At 37.4% G+C, this 19,505-nt stretch overlaps 1 protein-coding gene across 1 annotated transcript in view; it reads right to left on the bottom strand.

The window, feature by feature from the left end:
* Positions 1-1,806: 1,806 nt before the first annotated feature.
* LOC130879389 (aldehyde dehydrogenase, cytosolic 1-like) overlaps positions 1,807-19,505 on the bottom strand; it is a 31,196-nt gene continuing 13,497 nt past the window's right edge. The window contains exons 7-13 of the mRNA XM_057777860.1: positions 19,358-19,471; positions 13,721-13,823; positions 12,489-12,673; positions 9,740-9,904; positions 7,888-8,045; positions 4,805-4,879; positions 1,807-2,323 (exon numbers count right to left, since the gene is read on the bottom strand). Of these exons, the coding sequence (XP_057633843.1) occupies positions 2,251-2,323; positions 4,805-4,879; positions 7,888-8,045; positions 9,740-9,904; positions 12,489-12,673; positions 13,721-13,823; positions 19,358-19,471 (873 nt within the window). The 3' untranslated portion in view covers positions 1,807-2,250. The remainder of the gene's footprint in view (positions 2,324-4,804; positions 4,880-7,887; positions 8,046-9,739; positions 9,905-12,488; positions 12,674-13,720; positions 13,824-19,357; positions 19,472-19,505) is intronic.

The following is a 19,505-nucleotide window of genomic DNA, read 5'->3' as shown; positions in this document are numbered from 1 at the left end:
TTCATTCCTTGCTACTTGACTAAAGCACACAGGTAGAGGAACTGAAACAGACAGCATGGGCCCACCTTCTCTCAATTACTATTTGAACCAGTACAAAACTGATCCTAATTGAAGTGTTTATTATGTACCTCCATATCTAGACTGCCTTTGATCATACGAGTGCAAAATTTGTCTTGGTCAGCATGTAGAAAAAGGCTACCGAAGGCCACCCTGATAAAGAACAAATTTCATAAAAATATTTAAAGCAATAAGGATAATTTCAATTTCAAGTCTGGTGTTTGGGTTTTAATTAAATATTTAGAAGGCAAAAGTAAAATAAATTTATAACCATTTAAATATTTGGGATAGGGTTAACTTAAATACATACTTGATTTAAGCCTTGAAATATTATAAACATATTTAGGGCAATTAGGATTTTCAATATTTATATGAATATGAAATAACAAAAAGTTTGAGAAAAATAACAAGTTTAAGAAATAAAGTATAAATTAAAGAATGCCTCATGGAACTGAAGACTTATCCATGCCTATGTATCTGTTAAAAGCCAGACACAGAGAAGATGACATATTATTCTTTGGGGTGAGTGGGTGAACCTGGCGACTCCATTGTGTCTCCTTTAACCAATGCTAAAGATAATTATCTACCTGAGACCAGCACTCTAGTTGGTCTGAGACTTCAGCTACTTTAAGATTATTAGCAGGGTCATACTGATAGGTAACAGCTAGACATTAGTTTCATTCCATGTCTCTTAAGCAGGAGAGTCATAGTAGTTCTTCTCTTGGGCCTATGACTTATCTAGTCGCAGAAGCGGGGAGAATATGAGGAAGGAAATTATGACAGGAGGAGCTGGTCCACCCACTGAGACAGTGTGCTGGACTGGAACTAAAGGAGCATGGGATCAAACTGGACCCTCTGAATGTAGCTGGCAATTGGGGCAGACTGAGAAGCCAGTGATAATGGCACTGGGATTTGTCTCTACTGCATGTACTGGCTTTTTGAGATCCTATTCTATTTGGATGCGTATCTTCCTAAGCCTGAATGGAGGAGGGAGAGCCTTGGATTTCCCACAGGGCAGGGTACCCTGCCCTCCCTTTGGACTGGAGGGGGAGGGGGCATTGTGTGTGGGGCGAGCTGGAGGAAGTGGGAGGAGGGGAGGAAGTGGAAATTTTGAATGGCATTATTTATAAACTAATTTTAAAGAAGATTTTAAGTGAAATTTGAACGCCACCTGGTGGGAAGATATTTGAGACCCAGGCTAAAGTCCCAATCCTAGGCTGACAATAAAGTCTGTGGACCAGGATAGAAATTACATTAAACAACAACAAACAAACAAAAAATACAGATAAAACAGCTTTGACAAATGTGCTAAAACAGACAGGTCATTGTACTCTTGAACACATGGTGGTTGTGGTTAACTGCATAAGACCTGCACAAGAGAAAGCCAGTCAACCTTACAGCATGAATGCAGGAGCACAAAAGTCACCTTTGTAAGAGGAGTTATTAGCAGTTGATGCCTGCTGGTGGAAGGGAAGTCAGTTTTCTCCAGAGGTAGATTGGCTCCTGATAGGCTGACTGTGTCCCCAGTGAATGGCTCTACACCCAAATGCATGCATTAACTGGATTCAGTGAGGGACGATAAATTTAAAAGTACATGAAATTGGGAGGAGGATATATATGGATGCAGATCTGGGGAGCCATAGGGAGAGCGGGTTTGAATATGATCCTAACATACTGTACATATATATAAAATTTTCAAAGGGTAAACATTTATTTTAAAAACTCAAGTTGAACAAAAATCTTGTGAGATTGCCTTTATTAAGCGTCATGTTTTAATTCCATCTGGGCATTCTAGAAAACATTTCACAACACTCAGAGGGGATAACCATAGGAAACAGAACAACTTGCTCTGTAGGCATACAAAGGGTCACTGAGGGACAGAACTTAAAACACTACTGGTTCCCCATACCAATTAAATATTCTAAACAAGTGTCAACACTGGAAAGCACCTGATCATGACAGAGTCACAAGGAGCAGGTACCTAAATCAATCCTTTTCATATGGAGTAGGAATTGGGGTCACGTATTAGAAGGTTAGTGATTCTTTCGGATCAAGCTACATGTTTTCTATGTGTGACATTAATACTGATGAATCATTTTTTTAAAAAAGTCAGTAAAGAAAGAGTCACTGTATTGGTGACTAGAGGAGATGTGTCCAATGGCTGAATGATTTCTCATCACTCTGCTGGCTTCTTTATGAGTTCTTCTGAGATATTTTCATTGCGACTGTCTTTAGCTCGGTGTATTCATAAATACCATGCTCACCCCTAGAGAGGAAAGAAAATTGCACAGAAACATAATTGCGCACTGAAAATAATTTGGTATAAGATTTTTTTTTTTTGCTTATCTGAGTAGGGACAATGAAAATATTTACTGAATATAGAGTAGTTCATATACTTGCTAGCTGACAATAAGCTTTATGAACAAACATAAATTCTCCAATGAAGAAAAAATTCATAAACATGTCTTTTGTTTGAAATAATTATGTGCTCGGCTTATTTTCAGAGAAGAAATCCACTGTTTAAATTAGTTTATTTGGTCATATGATTAACTAATTTATAATTCAATCTGATTATATTTTATTGGACTAATGAATAAGGAGAAGTTCACATTGCTTCATTTGAGCCCGCATTCACAATCTGCGTTGTCACAGAAGAGTTGAGCAGGTAGAAGATGACCCAGATCCTCCTCCATTCAGGGTTCTGTTCTTCTGAAGCTGTACGTTTAACAGGAATTTTTTTTAATCTAGCCCAAACAACCCCTAATCTTCATAGGTAGGATTTTGTTTCTTTCTTTTTGTTTTCTTTAATTTTGTTTTTAGAGTACTTGTATTTCCTTTTAAGGAGGAAAAAACTAAAAATTAGCTTGATGTAGGCTTTTGAGATTTTAGCAGATGTTGGTTTTCTCTATTATTCAATGTTAACAATACACTTCAAAATTTTCAAGTCAATCTCAAGTGATCAGAAGCTGAGTTGAGTCCATGTGTAGATGCCACACTAATTTATTAGGATTCTACCTGAGACCAATTTTGGAAATCATGATTTCTTTCCACCTGATGGATGATTTAATTGATAAGGACCACACTCAGTTGTGATCTGCATCATTTGAATAAGATCACACTGCATATATAATATAGGCCTATAATAATATAGGACTATTCCCATCACACTGCGTATATAATATAGGACTATAATAATATAGGATTATTTCCAGGATCATGAAACCTTTACACACACAGGTTTGCAAAGGAGCTGGTTTCTAATAATTCTTTACCTACTCTGCCCCAGATTCAGTTTTGTATATAGACAATGCCTTATTCTCCTAAGCATTCAATAATATTGTATATTGGTAGCTTGTGTGGATAATTTAAACTTTTGGAACTAGCTCTTAAAAACCTCAAAATAATGTTTTTCAACATAATTAAATGGCTTGACCCAGCTGTCTAAAGTCCCTAAAATGTAGTGTTTTAACAAGTAGTTCATGTCAAAGAGGTGAACAACTTAGTCTATAATTTTGACCAAGTTTCTTTCCATTGTATTTAGGGTTACTAGGACACTGGACACTAACAGAATTCTATGTGTATTGTCACACCCAGGCTGACCTGAGCCATCTTCCTCAGAAACACTATATAAATAATTTTAATGCAGACCACAAGAGCATCTACCTCCTTAAATTTCTTCCTAGCTAAGAAAAGTCTATACATTACTGTCTCTGACTTCTAAGTCTTCTACATACTAATCATCCCCTTGGCTCGTCATCAAGTGTTGATTCTGACTAAGCAGATCTGAGTGATCTCTGGTAAGCCTGCACATGGCATCCTTGCTTCTCATGACAGACCACCCAATGCATAAAACAGTATGAGACTAAGCTATGTCTGCTTCACCCCTGGTGTCAAGAGATGAGCCCTAATGAAATTTCAGGGAAACATTTGCTAAGCTGATTTGACAAATACAATCAAGAAAATAAAAGTTCATCTGAGTTCACTATTTGGGATTCTTTGGAAACCATGTTTTCAAATTCATTAATTCGGTTTTTCTGCCTTTGAAAGAAACTCATAACTCTTGAATGGAGTCATTCTAGGTAATTGTCTCAGTAATTCTCTGTGGACATTTTGCAGCAAATGCTTTATTTAACAGATGTATTATAATTATTAGGTAGACTTCACCAGAAGCAAATCAACTTGTGATGAGGCAACTTTAAATTATTTAAGAAATATATTCAAGCTGGGCAATGGTGGCGCATGCCTTTAATCCCAGCACTCCGGAGGCAGAGGCAGGCGGGTCTCTGTGAGTTTGAGGCCAGCCTGGTCTACCAGAGCTAGTTCCAGGACAGGAAACAAAAAGCTACAGAGAAACCTTGTCTCGAAAAAAAAAAATCAAGATATATATTCAAATATCTTGAGTGTTTCAATATTTATTTTCATTCATCTCAATGTTTACCATTTTACCTGCTTTCTGAAAATAGTTTCTATTTGCATATACCATAGGAAATCCTAAAGACAGGCAACAATTTATTTACCAAGGTGGTGTACCTACCATGGCCCTGAATGGGTAGTAGGACCTTAATTAAGTATAATCCATCTGCCGTTGCTTTTCTGGACTTAGGAAGTACTTTGAACATGTAAAAAACTATTTGATGCTAAATGTAGGTGTAGTTTACCCCCAAAGTAGTGAAAACAGAACAGTTTCTTGGGAGTGGGAATTTTTATCACAAAATATGTATGCATTGTAATATAAAGTTTAGCTTACAGTTCTCGCCCATTTCCAGACATCTTGAATCCACCAAAAGGACACTGGACAGCAATAGCCAAGTAGCAGTTCACCCTAAAACATAGAAGAGGTGGCTACCGTAGGTAATACTTAACACAGAAAATTTAAAAATTCAGAAATCTCCTTAAGAACTCCTTTGTTTTGGTCAAGTATTATCACTGAAATTAAAAGTGGCACAATAATCTAGAATGCAGAAAGCATCCATATATATTACCTAGAAATAAATGATACAGCTATGAGTATGAATTTATGTGCATGCACGTATGCATGTGTGGCACACACACACACTCTCTTAGTTTGAATCATGGCAGAGGAAAGAACAAATATGCCATAAAAGGAAGTGTCTGAGGATGAGACTGGATGGAGTTCTTTAATGGCTTATATGCATGAAGCCTTGTGGCAATATTGAAATTTATACATTCAGCAGTCTAATCAACTCTCTTCAGCAATTATTATATGTGTCAATACTTAATTTGTTTATTCATTGATAAGTAGACAGTTTAAACAGAAGTGGTGGCAGGAATCGAGCCTATTTATCAGTCTAGTAACCAGTTTTTAGAAATATTTTGAAGATGTTTCTACCAAACACACAGTAAAAAGTGTGACTATTACTAAAGAGAAGGTCATTGTAGATCAAGGCGATGGGAGAGGGTGATTGGAGGGCAGTTCTGCAGCCTGTGAACAGCTATTTTAATACGAGTGCAGAGAGAATAATGTTCTATAATTTCATAGAGCTGCTATTGACCTCTGAGAGATGTTTGATAAAAATACATTGGACATAGTAAGTCTTTAGCAAATGTAGAATATGAATATATATGAGTTAGTAATGCTGAATTTACTAGGACTATTATCATAGGAAAATCTATATTGATCATTGATTATACTAACTAGATGGGACTTTGATTAATTTCCTTTAAGAGATTTTGGTGGAAATGCCATGATAAGAAAAAAAACAGGCTTTTAGTGATGATTGTATATTACTATTTTACAGCAGTTTTAATATGTTTAATTGAGTAAAAAACCTTTGCTCAGAGTAAACCCCAGAGACAGGGTGATTAAGATATCTGATTCTCAACCTCATCCCTCATTTGGTTGTTCAGATATATTTTTTATTCATCTAATTTATGTGCATGAGTGTGTATGTATGAATGTGTGTGTGTATACGTGTATGTGTGTGTGTGTGTGTGTGTTTATGCGTTCATGGGGAAGATACAAGGAGGTCAGAGAAGAGATGAAAGTAAAGTATTATTTTTTCTTTTTTTCAGTTCTGCTCCTATCTTTCAGGCCCACCAATTTTGCTAAATTGCCTAGCGAGTGAAGTGCAGGGATTCTTCTGTCTCAGAGCACAGTGATAAACTTCCAAGCACAGGCCACCGTATCTTGCTTTTACTTGGAAGCTAGAATGAAACTCAGTTTCTTACTCATGCACACCAAGTATGTTCCTTGTTGAGCCATCTCTCTAGCCCCATATTACAAGGACTTAAGCTCTCAGTGATACAGGCTTCATATTTCTTCTCCGAATTTCAGGGGATCAGAAGTGTTTCCGTTTGAGGGTTTTTTCAGTCAATGGATTATTCACATTGACTGTACTGGTTGAAATCCATATTTGATAATACAAAATATAAAATACCCCAGAATACAAACTGTCTTAACATTATGTTGTCATATTTCACAGCATTTTGGATTTGTCATTTTACTGTGCAGTTGGCTAAACTCACACTAAATAGACACATGTGGAGAAGGATGTTTTGGAGCGTATAGCTCTCACTCTGCTAATCATTGTATGCTATTGATATCTTCCTAAATCTCAGCAAGCTCCTAGTTTTTAATCACAGACAAAGTTCGAGATAACAAAGAGTAGTTGTTGAATAAGAAAAAATGATGAGTGTAAGAAATACATTACAATTTTGAGTCAATGGTAACTAGATGATGACTCTCACTTTGATAGGAGGAAAAGGTATTTCAAGTGAACAAGAGGGTCAAGAACTGCCTCGTCGTGTCCCTTAGGATGCTTTTCAGTTCTAGTTTCTTTAAGTGGACTAGGTGAGAGAATGAGAAAACAACTTGTGCTGTTTCCAGGACTGAGGGAAGGGAGGCCTGATAAGAAAAAGGCTGCTGAGGAAATAGTCCATAGAAAGGAGATGATGGGCAAAGATTCAGGGTGAGTGACACAGCCTGAGAATTTGTATTAAAGTTAAAATCCAAAAATCAAAGAACAAACTAAGTCAAAATCTAGAGAAAGGGCTGGAGAGATAGCTGAGTGTTAACTGTCTTTGCTGCTCTAACAGAGGACTTGAGCTGGGCGCCAGTACCCATATCCTGTGAATTCCACCTAACCATCTACGACTCCAGTTCCAACAGTTTGGATACCTCTTCTGGCTTCTACATGCACCAGGCACTCATGTGGTGCACAGACGTACATGCAAGCAAATATAATAATTTAAAAAAATAAATAGCACCAAGTCTATGGATGTAAACCTGTGATCCCAGCCTCTCAGAAGCATTTTGCAGGAGGATGAGAAGTTCAAGACCAGTGTGGGCCACAGAGTGAGTTCAGGGCCAGATTGAGAAACTGAGCTCTTATCTTGTATTAAAAAGTATAAAACAGACTAGGATAGAGCTCACAAGTAGAGCATATGCTCAGCTAATGTAACACCATTGGTCGATTTCAAATATGGTAAACGATAGTAACAACAATAATGTCTAGCGTATATAAGGTACCAATATACATTATCTAATGTATAGTTGATTATAATAGAATTTTACTTTCATCTTCCTGTTTATATAGCAGAGTACTAGGTACCCTGGCATTATCTAATAATACATATATGACCTTCCTCCATCAATATATTGTATAAATCAAACAGCCATAAAATGGCCAATATTCTACATAAATAACTTGTAAAGTGAAAGACAATAATTTGTTTTTATTTTTTATGTATAGAAGTCATCTTTCTAGCAGGTCAGATAATTACCAGGAAAGTTCAAGTCTAGAGGAGGGCAACTCAGCCTGCCCATTTGACTAATACAGGAAGGGCACAGCTTACTTCAGATGCACTTACCACACTAGCCCGGCCTGCAGAGCAGAAGACACAGTGATGGCCTTATCCAGGTCTTTTGTGAAGACTCCAGCTGCCAGGCCATAAGAGGTATTGTTCGCTCTCTTGATGACATCATCTATAGATTTAAACTTCATGATTTGTTGCACTGGTCCAAATATCTACACAAGAGTGACACAAACACAGGTTAACACTATACACATTGCATATGCTTTAAATACACTTCCTATGCTTTCTTAGAAGCCATTCTCCGTGTAGTAAGGTGTTGACTCTCTTTTTTATCCTATGTGTAAGGATAAAAACGGATAGCCATTCATGTGAAGCCAGAAACATGTTCTGATCGTGTGTGGGTTTTTTTTTTGTTTGTTTGTTTTTGTTTTTTTTTTTTGTTTTGTTTTTTTTTACGGAACAGACACAAGTCATCATGGCAGTATTTGGTGACATGAGAATATAAGAAAGTTTCATACAAACTGCTGTTTATTTACTATGGAAGAAAAGCATGACAATGATTGAACACATTTGTCTGGGAAGCATAGCAAAGCTAACACTGTCAATGGGAAGCAGGTGGAGCAGGAAGACAGGGGGTTTGCTCAGAGTTGTAGTAACTTAGTTGACATTTTAAGGGCTCCAGGCTCCTATTGTGAAGGAGCCAATGAGATATTCCAGTGAGCACACTATAGGAGCACAATAAGTGTTTCCTTGAATGAAGAATATTTTCTGCTTTCTTGTTCTTTGTAGAGATATTAACCAAAATTCATAAGAGCAATATATCTGATCGAAGAAGAATTGACCGATAAGTGCAGAAATGCAAATGCAGTTGAGTACTGAATTGATGTAGATGTCCTAAATGTTTTGGATGATCCACATATATTTGATTTTTATTTCTTCTCTTTATTCCATCTCCCAGCAAAGCTGGATAGTCCCCCTTTCTCTTTATTTGTTTACATTATGGAGGTAAAGAAAATAACCTCTAATATTCTCTGCCATATCAGGGACATGTGTATAGATGTATTGAATGTTGAAAATTATGAATGAGTGTTTTTGACTCATTGTATCTTCCTATTTTAGTGTAGTACATGACACTTTCTTTGTTCCAGGCAAGTGCTCATATCTCTGCATATATTAAAAGCCCTCATACTTGTGAAGAATATTAGCTACCATTTTAATCACAAACTAGTTCCTTTTAATTATATGTTGAAAATCTGGGTACCATCTTTATTGATGCTACCTAGATTGTGCCCCCCAGGACTCATCCTCACTTCCCTTACATAGCCAGTTCACTCTGTCTCTGTTGGTTGACTTTTTTTTTTTTTTTTTTTTTTTTTTTTTTTTTTTTTTTGGTTTTTCGAGACAGGGTTTCTCTGTGGCTTTGGAGCCTGTCCTGGAACTAGCTCTGTAGACCAAGGCTGGTCTCGAACTCACAGAGATCCGCCTGCCTCTGCCTCCCGAGTGCTGGGATTAAAGGCGTGCGCCACCATCGCCCGGCCTGTTGGTTGACTTTTATATGTGAATAATATAGATAATGCAGTGGATGCTGTTCTGTGACAGGTATATGTAGCACAATTTGTTCACAATTATTCCCATTTTTACAAAAGACAGGGTCATTTCTCATTCCTTTAATACTGTATTTTAAGCACCTACAAAAGCTGCTGTGGACTTTTTTCTGGGTTTGATATTAACTATTTGTAGCCCATTGCACTCCTCACTAATTAGTCTTCATCACAAATTTCTTTAGACTTTATCACCAAGCATTTCAGGGGAAAGCTACTCAAAAAGCTGAGTGTTTTAGAAGAACATATAAATTTTGCACAGAAGAACATGACAAGCCTGAAAATAGAAAGATTAGGACCATTACCTCCTCTTTGGCAATGCGCATCTCATCGGTAACATTGGAGAACACTGTGGGCTGAACAAAGAAGCCTTTGTTGCCCCAGCGTCCACCACCACACTCCAGTTTGGCTCCTTCTTTCTTGCCACTCTCAATGAGATCAAGTATTTTATCAAGTTGCTCTTTGTCAATCTGATTGAAAGAAATCACAAGAAAAAGAGTGACAATAGAGATAACATATTGCAAATGAAGACTTCAAAGTGCCAGGATATTCATAAGAAATGCAGTGTTTCAGAATAGGCGACAGATACTCATCTAATTCTTCAGTATGTATTTTTCCATGAATCAGGAGGGAAAGTTTTATAAATAAAATATTCTTAAATAAACTCTAATATATATTATAAAATAAGTAACACACCTATTTTAACTGCAGAAAAACTCGAGTACAGTAATTTGGTAATCATAAAAAACAAGAACCTCCAAAATTGTAGAAGTTGTTTCTCCTATACAAATATATATGGCTTTTGCCTTCCCCATACGTATTTGGTTGTGATAGAGTATTAATTCCCAAACTCTGTTTTAAAAGAATTGATGACTAAACCAGCAATGGATGAACTGCTACGCAAGAGCCTTCTCAATGACTCTTCCATAAGCTCTTTCTTGTTACAGATAGAGAAAGATAAAGAGAGACAGAGAGAAGCATTGAGATGCCTGGAATTTCCCCCTAACGCTGGCCAAATTCCCAGCATGCCTGTCTATTCTACTTGCATAGCACTACTTGCCACAAGCAGCTATGAACTCACAAAGCCCTGTGCTAATAACTTAGAAAATGGGATTATGTGCTTTCAACTTCTATGAGTTAATGTTTTAAGTCTGTTTTGATGTAGTTCCCTTGCAAATTATGAAATATTAAAACTCAGCTTTTGAGGCTATTGATTTCTTTCCGGGTGAAGGAAAATATATTTCCTCATTCAGTATTATATATTACAGATACCCATGGTTTCTCTTTTTCCTTATATCCTCTAAGCATGCACCACTGGGCCATCAGTATAGCATTTATCTGTCTTCCATTCACCTACCCTCAATATCTCCTATGTTTTTATTCATATGTCTAATGATAAAAATATTTCATGCTATATATACAGACCAATAGATACTTAGAATGAGAAACAGTAACAACAAAATCACTCAGAACTATATATTTTTCAGGTCTATGAGAAACACAAATAGAAATCTGAAAAATTACCAATGTGATGAAAATCATAACTACTTCTACATAATCTGTGAATAATAACAATGATATTGAACAACACAATAATTCTTTTACTTGACAGTTACCTTATTTATGTCTTTGAGGTTTCACTACTCTGTATTATTTTTGTACTAAAGCTTTTCTATTTGTATACATGTGCTAAGTAGAAAATTATAAGACATTTTGCAAGCCAATTATTTCCAGAGAAAGCAGTGACCATGTCCTCTTTGTTTTATGACTTTGCCAGGCTCCTTTCTTAGGGTACAACTGGTAGTAACATACTCTAAGTTTTTTTTAATTGAATTTAAGTTTGATTTAGTAAACAATTCAAAGTTTGGTTACAACTCAATAGGGAGGCACTTGGGGAGAGTAAACTCTTTGTTGTAAGGTTTTCCTGTTCACTGTGGGCTGTTCAGTAGCATCCTTTCATTTTCTCACTACTTTAAGCAGATCCCTTTCAACTTAATCTGTCTCCAGATAAGGCCAATGGCTTCTGTTGTGATATTCAGAAGAAGGGGTGAGCTCAGGAGGTCCAAGAGCTTAAACAATCACCAATGAGCAATAGTTGTGCAAAAGCAAAAGTTTACTTTGGGGTGAGAGAGACAAAGACATTCATATTTACAGTTGATGTAATTACAAAGAAGAAACTCAGAGAGCCCATAGAATGCCTGGGTTTTGATAAAGAGAAGGAGAAGCTTTCTGCTCCAGAAACCAGGAACTTCAAAAACATGTACGTTATTGTTACATCAAATAAATTGAGGACCCTGAGAGGGCTAGGGAGTGCTCTACTGCTTATAGAATGGCAACTGAGATGAAGGATAATGAGGTAAAATTTGCAGATATATATACATTTCCAGACTAAAAACTGGTATATAGGAATTAAGAATTTTATCAATTAAAGAATTCAACAATAATATACCATTTAAAATTTTCTTCCCTTTTTGTGTATTGTATGAGTGCAGTGTGCAGGTGTGCATGTTTACATGCATATATATATATATATGTGGGAGCAAATGCATGTACATGTGTGTGCACCTGCATGTTGAAGAAGTGTATACAGGTGCATATACTTGTATGTACATGTTTGTGGATGCCAAAGGTTGACAATGAAAGCCTTCCTCAATGGTTTTCATTTTTACCTTCTGAGGGACGCTCTCTCACTGAACTCAAAGCTCCAGCATAACTGTATAACTGGGCAGCTTTTATATGGGTGTTAGAATTAGAATTCTGATCTTCGGGGCTGTGTGACAAATGTTTTCTGTGTTGATCTGTCTCATCAGCCCTTCTTACTATGCTTAAATCCAGCTATGGCTCCTAGAATGTTTCTAGATAGAAAGTAAAAGAAATGGCCAAGACAAAACAGATTGATCTTTGCTGTTTGAAGTTAGTTTCATTAAATCACCAGATCAAAATAATATCCGCTACCAATGATCATAAAAAAGAAGATACTCTCACTTAACCAAAATTAGACCTAAAAAGATTAGTTTTACATCCAAAACACTTGCCTTTCTAATGTTTACTCACCTGAGGACCTTGATTTATTCCTGCATTCAGAGGATTTCCAAGAACGTATTTCTTAGCCCGCTCAACACTCCTTTTCACAAACTCATCGTAAATTGACTCCTCAACAAAAAGCCTGGATGCTGCTACACAAATCTGACCCTGATGGTAGAACACTCCTTGGTGTGCAAACTCAACAGCACTGTCCACTGCAAAGGAAACATTCACAGGAGACAAAGAACATTTTCTAAAGGATATGCACACACATGCCATATTTTTCAGATGCAATATGGTGATAGGAAAAATGATGAATCATCTGATGAGACATAGATTCAACACATTACACTGCATGGAAGCCACAAAACAATAGACCTCTTGATCCTTTATTTATGATGGAAAAAATAACAAGGGATCTCTGACAAGATGGTGCTTGTTATGACTTCTGAAGAACATATATTTAATTAGAAGATAAAATATAATTGTAAATAATTTTACAACTACTTCCATTTTATAATTCTTTAGTCAATTATATTTCTTTTAGGTGTCAGTTTTTAATTAACTAATAGAAGAAAACTGAATTATCTATTGCTTTTAGTAATTTCAAACATTACTGAACACTTTTCTCAATAAAAAATGAAAGTGACATTCAAACAATTAATACTCACTACATAGTAACAATTCACCCTCCCACGTTTACTCCAGGAAAAATACTTCTAAAATTTAGCTAAAGCCTTAATCACACAAGCAAACTAAACACGTAGTTTCGATGGTCCAATATGCCTAGAGTTCTACATTAAAATATCTTTAATTTAATATTAAATGGAAACAGAGAAAGAAATGACTTCACGGGTTCAATTATTTTCTGGCCCTCTGGAGATGATGGTCCAGAATGAAAGCAGAGGAAAAATAAGAACTTGCTGGCAACCAGAATAGGATATTTTTGGTTCCAAATGTCTCAAGTATCTTGTGCCCTCTATATATAACACAGGTATGGAATTACCAAAAACACATCATCTATTCTAGATGCAGCCCACTTATACTACTACCTCAGACTGACACTGGGAAGTAGCAATCCATGCCAACCCAGGACAAAATCTTCTCTGGGTTTATCAGCTGTGTGCTATAGGAACAGTTCAAAAGCTTTGCAGAATCACCCCAGACTCTAGTCAATTCTTTTTTACTTTGAATTTATTTTACGCTAGGTGAATGTGATATCATCAGACATCAGGAGAAAGAAGGTAAGACACTGTACTCACAGTCAGCATCTGCAAACACAATGCAAGGACTCTTTCCCCCCAGCTCCAGGGTGACTCTCTTCAGATTGCTTTTCCCTGCAGCTTCTTTGATTAATTTACCTACCTGAAATCAAGCATTGTAGAGGAGGAGGCTTAGTTTGTTTTCGTGTGGATAGGATGTTTTAATACTTTCTATTTGTAGAACATTTACACAACCATTTAATTTTATTTGGAAGAGACATGAGAATGTTCATGGGCAGATGTGAGAGCTGACTTCATGTGTGAACAGAGAAAAGATTATTTTCATTTTTGTCAGAATGTTCTCTCTGGATTTGATCAAAAATACCCCCAAGCACCTCATGTATTAACTTTTCATCATTTTAGTGACATTCAGGGAATTCTGTCCAGTCGAAGTAGTATTCTGTCCATCATCTAGATCTCAACCCTCTTCCTCTTTTTTTTTATACCCTCCCATCCTGGACTGCCTCCAGGTTGGTCCTTTACTTGGGATCAGCTCTTGGCATAGATCCTCTTTGAGTCTTGTTCTAATGAGAAGAAAAAATGATTCTTTTTCTCCTAGTCTCACAATGCTCATAAAGATGTTTCTGACGGCTAGAGAGATGGCTCAGTGGTTAAGAGCATTGCCTGATCTTCCAAAGGTCCTGAGTTCAATTCCCGGCAACCACATGGTGGCTCACAACCATCTCTAATGAGGTCTGGTGCCCTCTTCTGGCCTACAGACAGAATATTGTATATATAATAAATAAATATAAAAAAAAGAGATGTTTCTGAGTCAGCCTCAGATGATGTCATGTCTATCTGTGTAAATCTCATAAATACCCAGTCACTACCGTATTTTCCACTTATTTATCACAGCATTCTTACTCATTATTACCCTCGCTGCCTCCTCCTCCTCCTCCTCCTAGTCGTTGTCGTCGTCGTCTTCTTCTTCTTCTTCTTCTTCTTCTTCTTCTTCTTCTTCTTCTTCTTCTTCTTCTTCTTCTTCTTCTTTTCTCTCTCCCTCCCTCCCTTTCTCTATCTCCCCAACCACTCTTTCCCTTATCAAAAACATGTTGCTTTTCACAAAAAAGAAACTGGCTCTAAGCTCTTTGTTCCTACCACACTTAGCTGGAACCCCACCATTCTCATTTTTTCTTTAATTCTAGTTACTTCTTTGAAGAAAAATATATTTCTTTTGCTTTATTTTATTTTGCCTGTAGATTTTGTCCTGTAAAGTGTATTATCTATGATTATTTTTGTTTTGACTTTTGTATCTTGTTTTGATTATTATTGATTCTTCATTATATATATTTAGAGCACAAAAAGTTAAGATGGTCTATATTTTCTCTTTGAGGCAACCATTGCATTTTGTTTCTTTTATGGACTGGCTTTCTATTTCACCAGAAAAATAAGGTAGTTGTTTAATTCTAGGTGTGTATATCCCGACAGCTAATAAGAAGTGGACTTGAATTTTCACAGAAAACAGAAAATTATTTTTAGCCTATAATTTCACTTTTGTTCACAGAACAAGTAGTAAAGTGTTACCAATTTCCTAAAGAGATCTTCAATAAAGACAAAACAGAACTCTTAAGGCTGTGGTGGAAAAATGTGTTCATCAAAAAAAAAAAAAAAAAAAAGGAAAAAAAAAAAAGAAAAGAAAAATGTGTTCATCACATAGTTGCATTGCCATGTAGGGCAAATGTAGCCTGTATCTGCCACCTCTACAAAATGACTGTGTGTTACTTTGTGGCTGAAGATATATTTTAAATGAATGTAATAAAAGTTTCATTAGAATGAGTATAGTTGTATCACCATGAAAGATACTGTCTCTGCCTCTTACACAATTGTCAGTATCTTTAAAGAAACAAGCACAATGAGTTTGAGTAGGACTAATGCTATTTTTGTTCAACCTGGTGTCTAAAAACATAGCACTAGCATGTCACTATTCAGCATTAATTTACAAGCAGTTGTACATCTTTTTGTGGCTAACACAGAATAAGAGTTTTCAAGACTAACCAGGCAAGTGTGAGAGACTAGCTAGGAGGCAAGGACATTCATGCCCATGATTATTACATCTTAGACAATGAGAACACAGAAGGGAAGGCTTTTAGTTCATGATTCCCTCAGACCTAAAGATGCTAGCATCCAGGCAGTACAGAATCAGTGGGAGTCAGGGCATATTCATATTATGGCATATTCATGCCAAAGCCTGGGCAAATGTAAAAGACTAATCAGGAGATGAGAGGGCACATTGACACATCTCCTAAATTAATGTGACAAAGTGAGTGGGAGGAGGAAGCAGAAGCTGAGAATGCTTCACAGATATTTTCCCGAGTGTTCAGCAGAGTGCTAAATATCTTCTACCAGCTCTCACTTTTACTGTGTGGAACTGAATAAAGTAGGAATTACAGTGTCCGTGCTTCTCAAATAAAGAATCTCAAACTCGGAAATGATTCTTCTGTTTTTCTGAGACACACCCCTCTTATTTAAAGCCAGAAGTTTCCTAGTCCCCTGATTTCACTGTTTCCTTTTTAGAAGGTAAATGGACATAGGGATAGCATTACAGGAATAATGTAAAAATGGCACCAAGTTGAGGATTAGTTAAGACAATTGCACAACAAAGCTGCTCCAAGGTTGAAGGAGCATCAGGCTCTGGCAGAGGCAAACTGGAGAAGTGAGCCTAGGATCTGGGCTCAGATGTGCTCATCGCATCCCTAGTGTAGAAAAAGTGGGATTCTAGGCTTCCTTCTTTTTGCCTGTTCTATCTAACCTTGCTATGATCCTACTACCTACTGGCATCACCATCACTAAAGCTATCAGTATGTCTTGGGTACTCTCGCATATTTTTTCCAAAGGAAATCGTGACTGTGTGGTTGATTTAACCTATCTCAATCAGAGATTTACATGATACACTATTTTACTGTCAATAACAAACAAATATACACACATTTGAAAGATGAAGAAAATCAAAAATCAAAGTCTTATTTCAATTCTCTGTGCAGTTGAGCTATGTAGCTAACTGCAATTATAAGGAAATTGACTTATTCTCAATCACTACGTAGAATGAGCTTTCTCAAAACCTGGAACAAGTTCCATGTTCACATAAGTTTCCTTCTCTTGATCCTTGAATAGAACTTTGTAAGTTTCCAATCGCCTTCTCCATTCTACCAGCTCCTTGTGTTGGCCATAAGGTGTTGTTGGGAGCCATGCAGCCTGCAGCCTAGTCTCAGAGCAGCATATAGCTATCTGTGCAGCAGGTTGCCTCAGGGCAAAATACCTATGGAAATGAACTCTCATGTACTTGTCAAGGACCAGGAGTCCATGGGACAGCCTGGAATTTGCAAGATTCATGCCGCTTGCATGCTCTTTTCTCTCTTGTTATATTGGTGGTTCCCTAGATGGTTTTTAGTTTTACTTTTCCAGTCACACATGCAATAGCTGTAATTTCCCCTGGAAATTCTATTCTTTCTAGAATATTTTCCCCTAAGACTCCCCTAAGGGGCAAATGCTTCTCAAATCTCTTATCTGATTACTAACTACAACTCTTGATGCTGAGAACTTTTCTGAATCAATAGAGACATGCAGATACACTTGAGAAAACAACACTTGCAACATGAGCAATGGCTCAAAGTTTTGTAAAGGAGGGCAGGGCATGCAGACACAGAATAGGGGAAAAGCCTCTGGAACACACATAGTGCCACTGTTGAGAGTATGTTCCTGGACACCAAATACAGAATCATTGGTAGGATCTGGCATGCTCTGAGAGTAAAAGCTACAATTCAAACTGTGTGATGGGCAGATCCATCTTTATCATACACCAGAGCTTATATTGGTGGAAGAAGCATGGTATAATGAGATGGGCAAAGAGTGCTTTATGCAAGTCTGCCTTTTACCCAAAGATTGAGACATGGAAACCACTTGTAGAAAGGGGAATTGTATAAAAGCATATCTTGCATGCATGAAAGAATTGTCTGCCACATTGGAGCACTGGACTGAGCTCCCAAGGTCCATATGAAGAGCAGAAGGAGGGAGAACATGAGCAAGGAAGTCAGGACCGTGAGGGGTGCGTCCACCCACTGAGACGGCTGGACTGATCTAACGGAAGATCACCAAGTCCAGTTGGACTGGAACTGATGGAGCATGTGATCAAACTAGACTCTGTGAATGTGGCTAACAGTGGAGGCTGACGGAGAAGCCAAGGACAATGGCACTGAGTTTTGATTCTACTACGTGGACAGGCTTTGTGGGAGCCCAGTCTGTTTGGATGCTCACCTTCCTGGACCTGGGGGAAACAGGGAGGACCTTTGACTTCCTATAGGGTAGGGAACCCTGATTGCTCCTTGGACTGGAAGGGGGGGGGGAAGTGGGAGGAGGGAAGGAGGTGGAAATTTTCAATAAAAAATAAATAAATTTTTAAAAAAAGAAAAAAAGAATTGTCTGAGTTTGAATATGGTTCTCCTTAAAGCATTGTACCCACGTCTATACTTTTGAACTTTGTATCCACAGTTAGCTGCCAGCAGGCATTAGTGCTGCTAGAGTGGGGTGTGTCTGACTCGATATTTAGGAAAGCCTGCAAAAATGCTGAGCTCTATGTCTAGAAGAAGGTTATGTAGGGAATAGGAACGTATGTTTGAGGAAGCATAAAAGGGAACATAGGGAACTTTCATAATGATCACAATGTATTCCGTAAATTGTGATGTATTTCCTAAAGCCAAACTAGAAGCCAATAATTAAGCTATTCATGTAATCCTGTTAAGAAAAACTCTGTTTAAGTATAAATAAAGACGGCATGAACTATTTGGGGTCACTTGAATGGAATCCACTTTGTGGTCAGAAGTTTTCTTTGCACTGATACCCCTTTTCAGCCTCAGGACCTGAATTCAAGCTGAGGCTGGACTCTGGCAAGGTCTATTCAAGCTCACCTTTCCCACCTGTGCCAATTCATCATGCAGTATATTTTCTATCAATAGTTAATAGCATTCTAACTTGGTAGGGTGACGCCGGCATGGCTTTGCAAGAAACAGCTTAATATCTATATATTCTTTTGTTTGTAATAGGAACTCCCTTGACCCCCACAATTCTATTTTACATCTCTTCCTCCAGTGCCCCCTCTCCCCTTACTGAGTCTTGTTATGGTTGTGGCTAGTTCCCATTCTTCAACTTTTCTCTACTCAGGGCATAGCAAGGCACACAGAAAACCAAGGCTCTCCAGGCAGGAACATGGAAGAAATTGGAATGCATCACCCTCTCAGGGTGTGCTGGGTGGACAGAGTTCCACACAGGAGCTAGAGTTGAGAATCTACCGTTTACTTTTCTTAATCTAGAGGCAGTAATTAAATTAACTCATGCAAATCACTGTGGCCTAACTTTTATTTCCTACCATACATTTAGCTAATCATCTGACGCCTCAAACACAATATTTCTCCTAAGAGACAGTAGTGATTACACTACAAATCATTTACTGTAATCTTTTAGAATCATAACAGCATTTTCTTACTATTCAAAATTCATCCACTTGTCCTTGATAAACATTTCTGGAGTCTAGAATAAAGAGCAAATCATCACAGCAACTTTTCTAAAGAAAGTGTTGGCTACAAGACAGCTACAGATAGCGTGCTTCTGCTTGTGAAAGAGGAGATATTCTAAAAATGGCTCTACCTCTGTTGATCCTGTGAAGGACACTTTGTCGATGTCCATGTGTGAGGAGATGGCTGCCCCTGCAGTTGGTCCATAACCAGGGACAATATTCACCACACCAGGAGGAAATCCTGCCTGCAAGTTAAGAGCAAGCAGTTAATAGATCAAG

The sequence above is a fragment of the Chionomys nivalis genome, chromosome 8 (assembly GCF_950005125.1).
Source record: "Chionomys nivalis chromosome 8, mChiNiv1.1, whole genome shotgun sequence".
Classification (NCBI taxonomy): domain Eukaryota; kingdom Metazoa; phylum Chordata; class Mammalia; order Rodentia; family Cricetidae; genus Chionomys; species Chionomys nivalis.
Note: the sequence above shows the minus strand (reverse complement) of the source record. Positions and strands in the feature narration are given on the sequence as shown.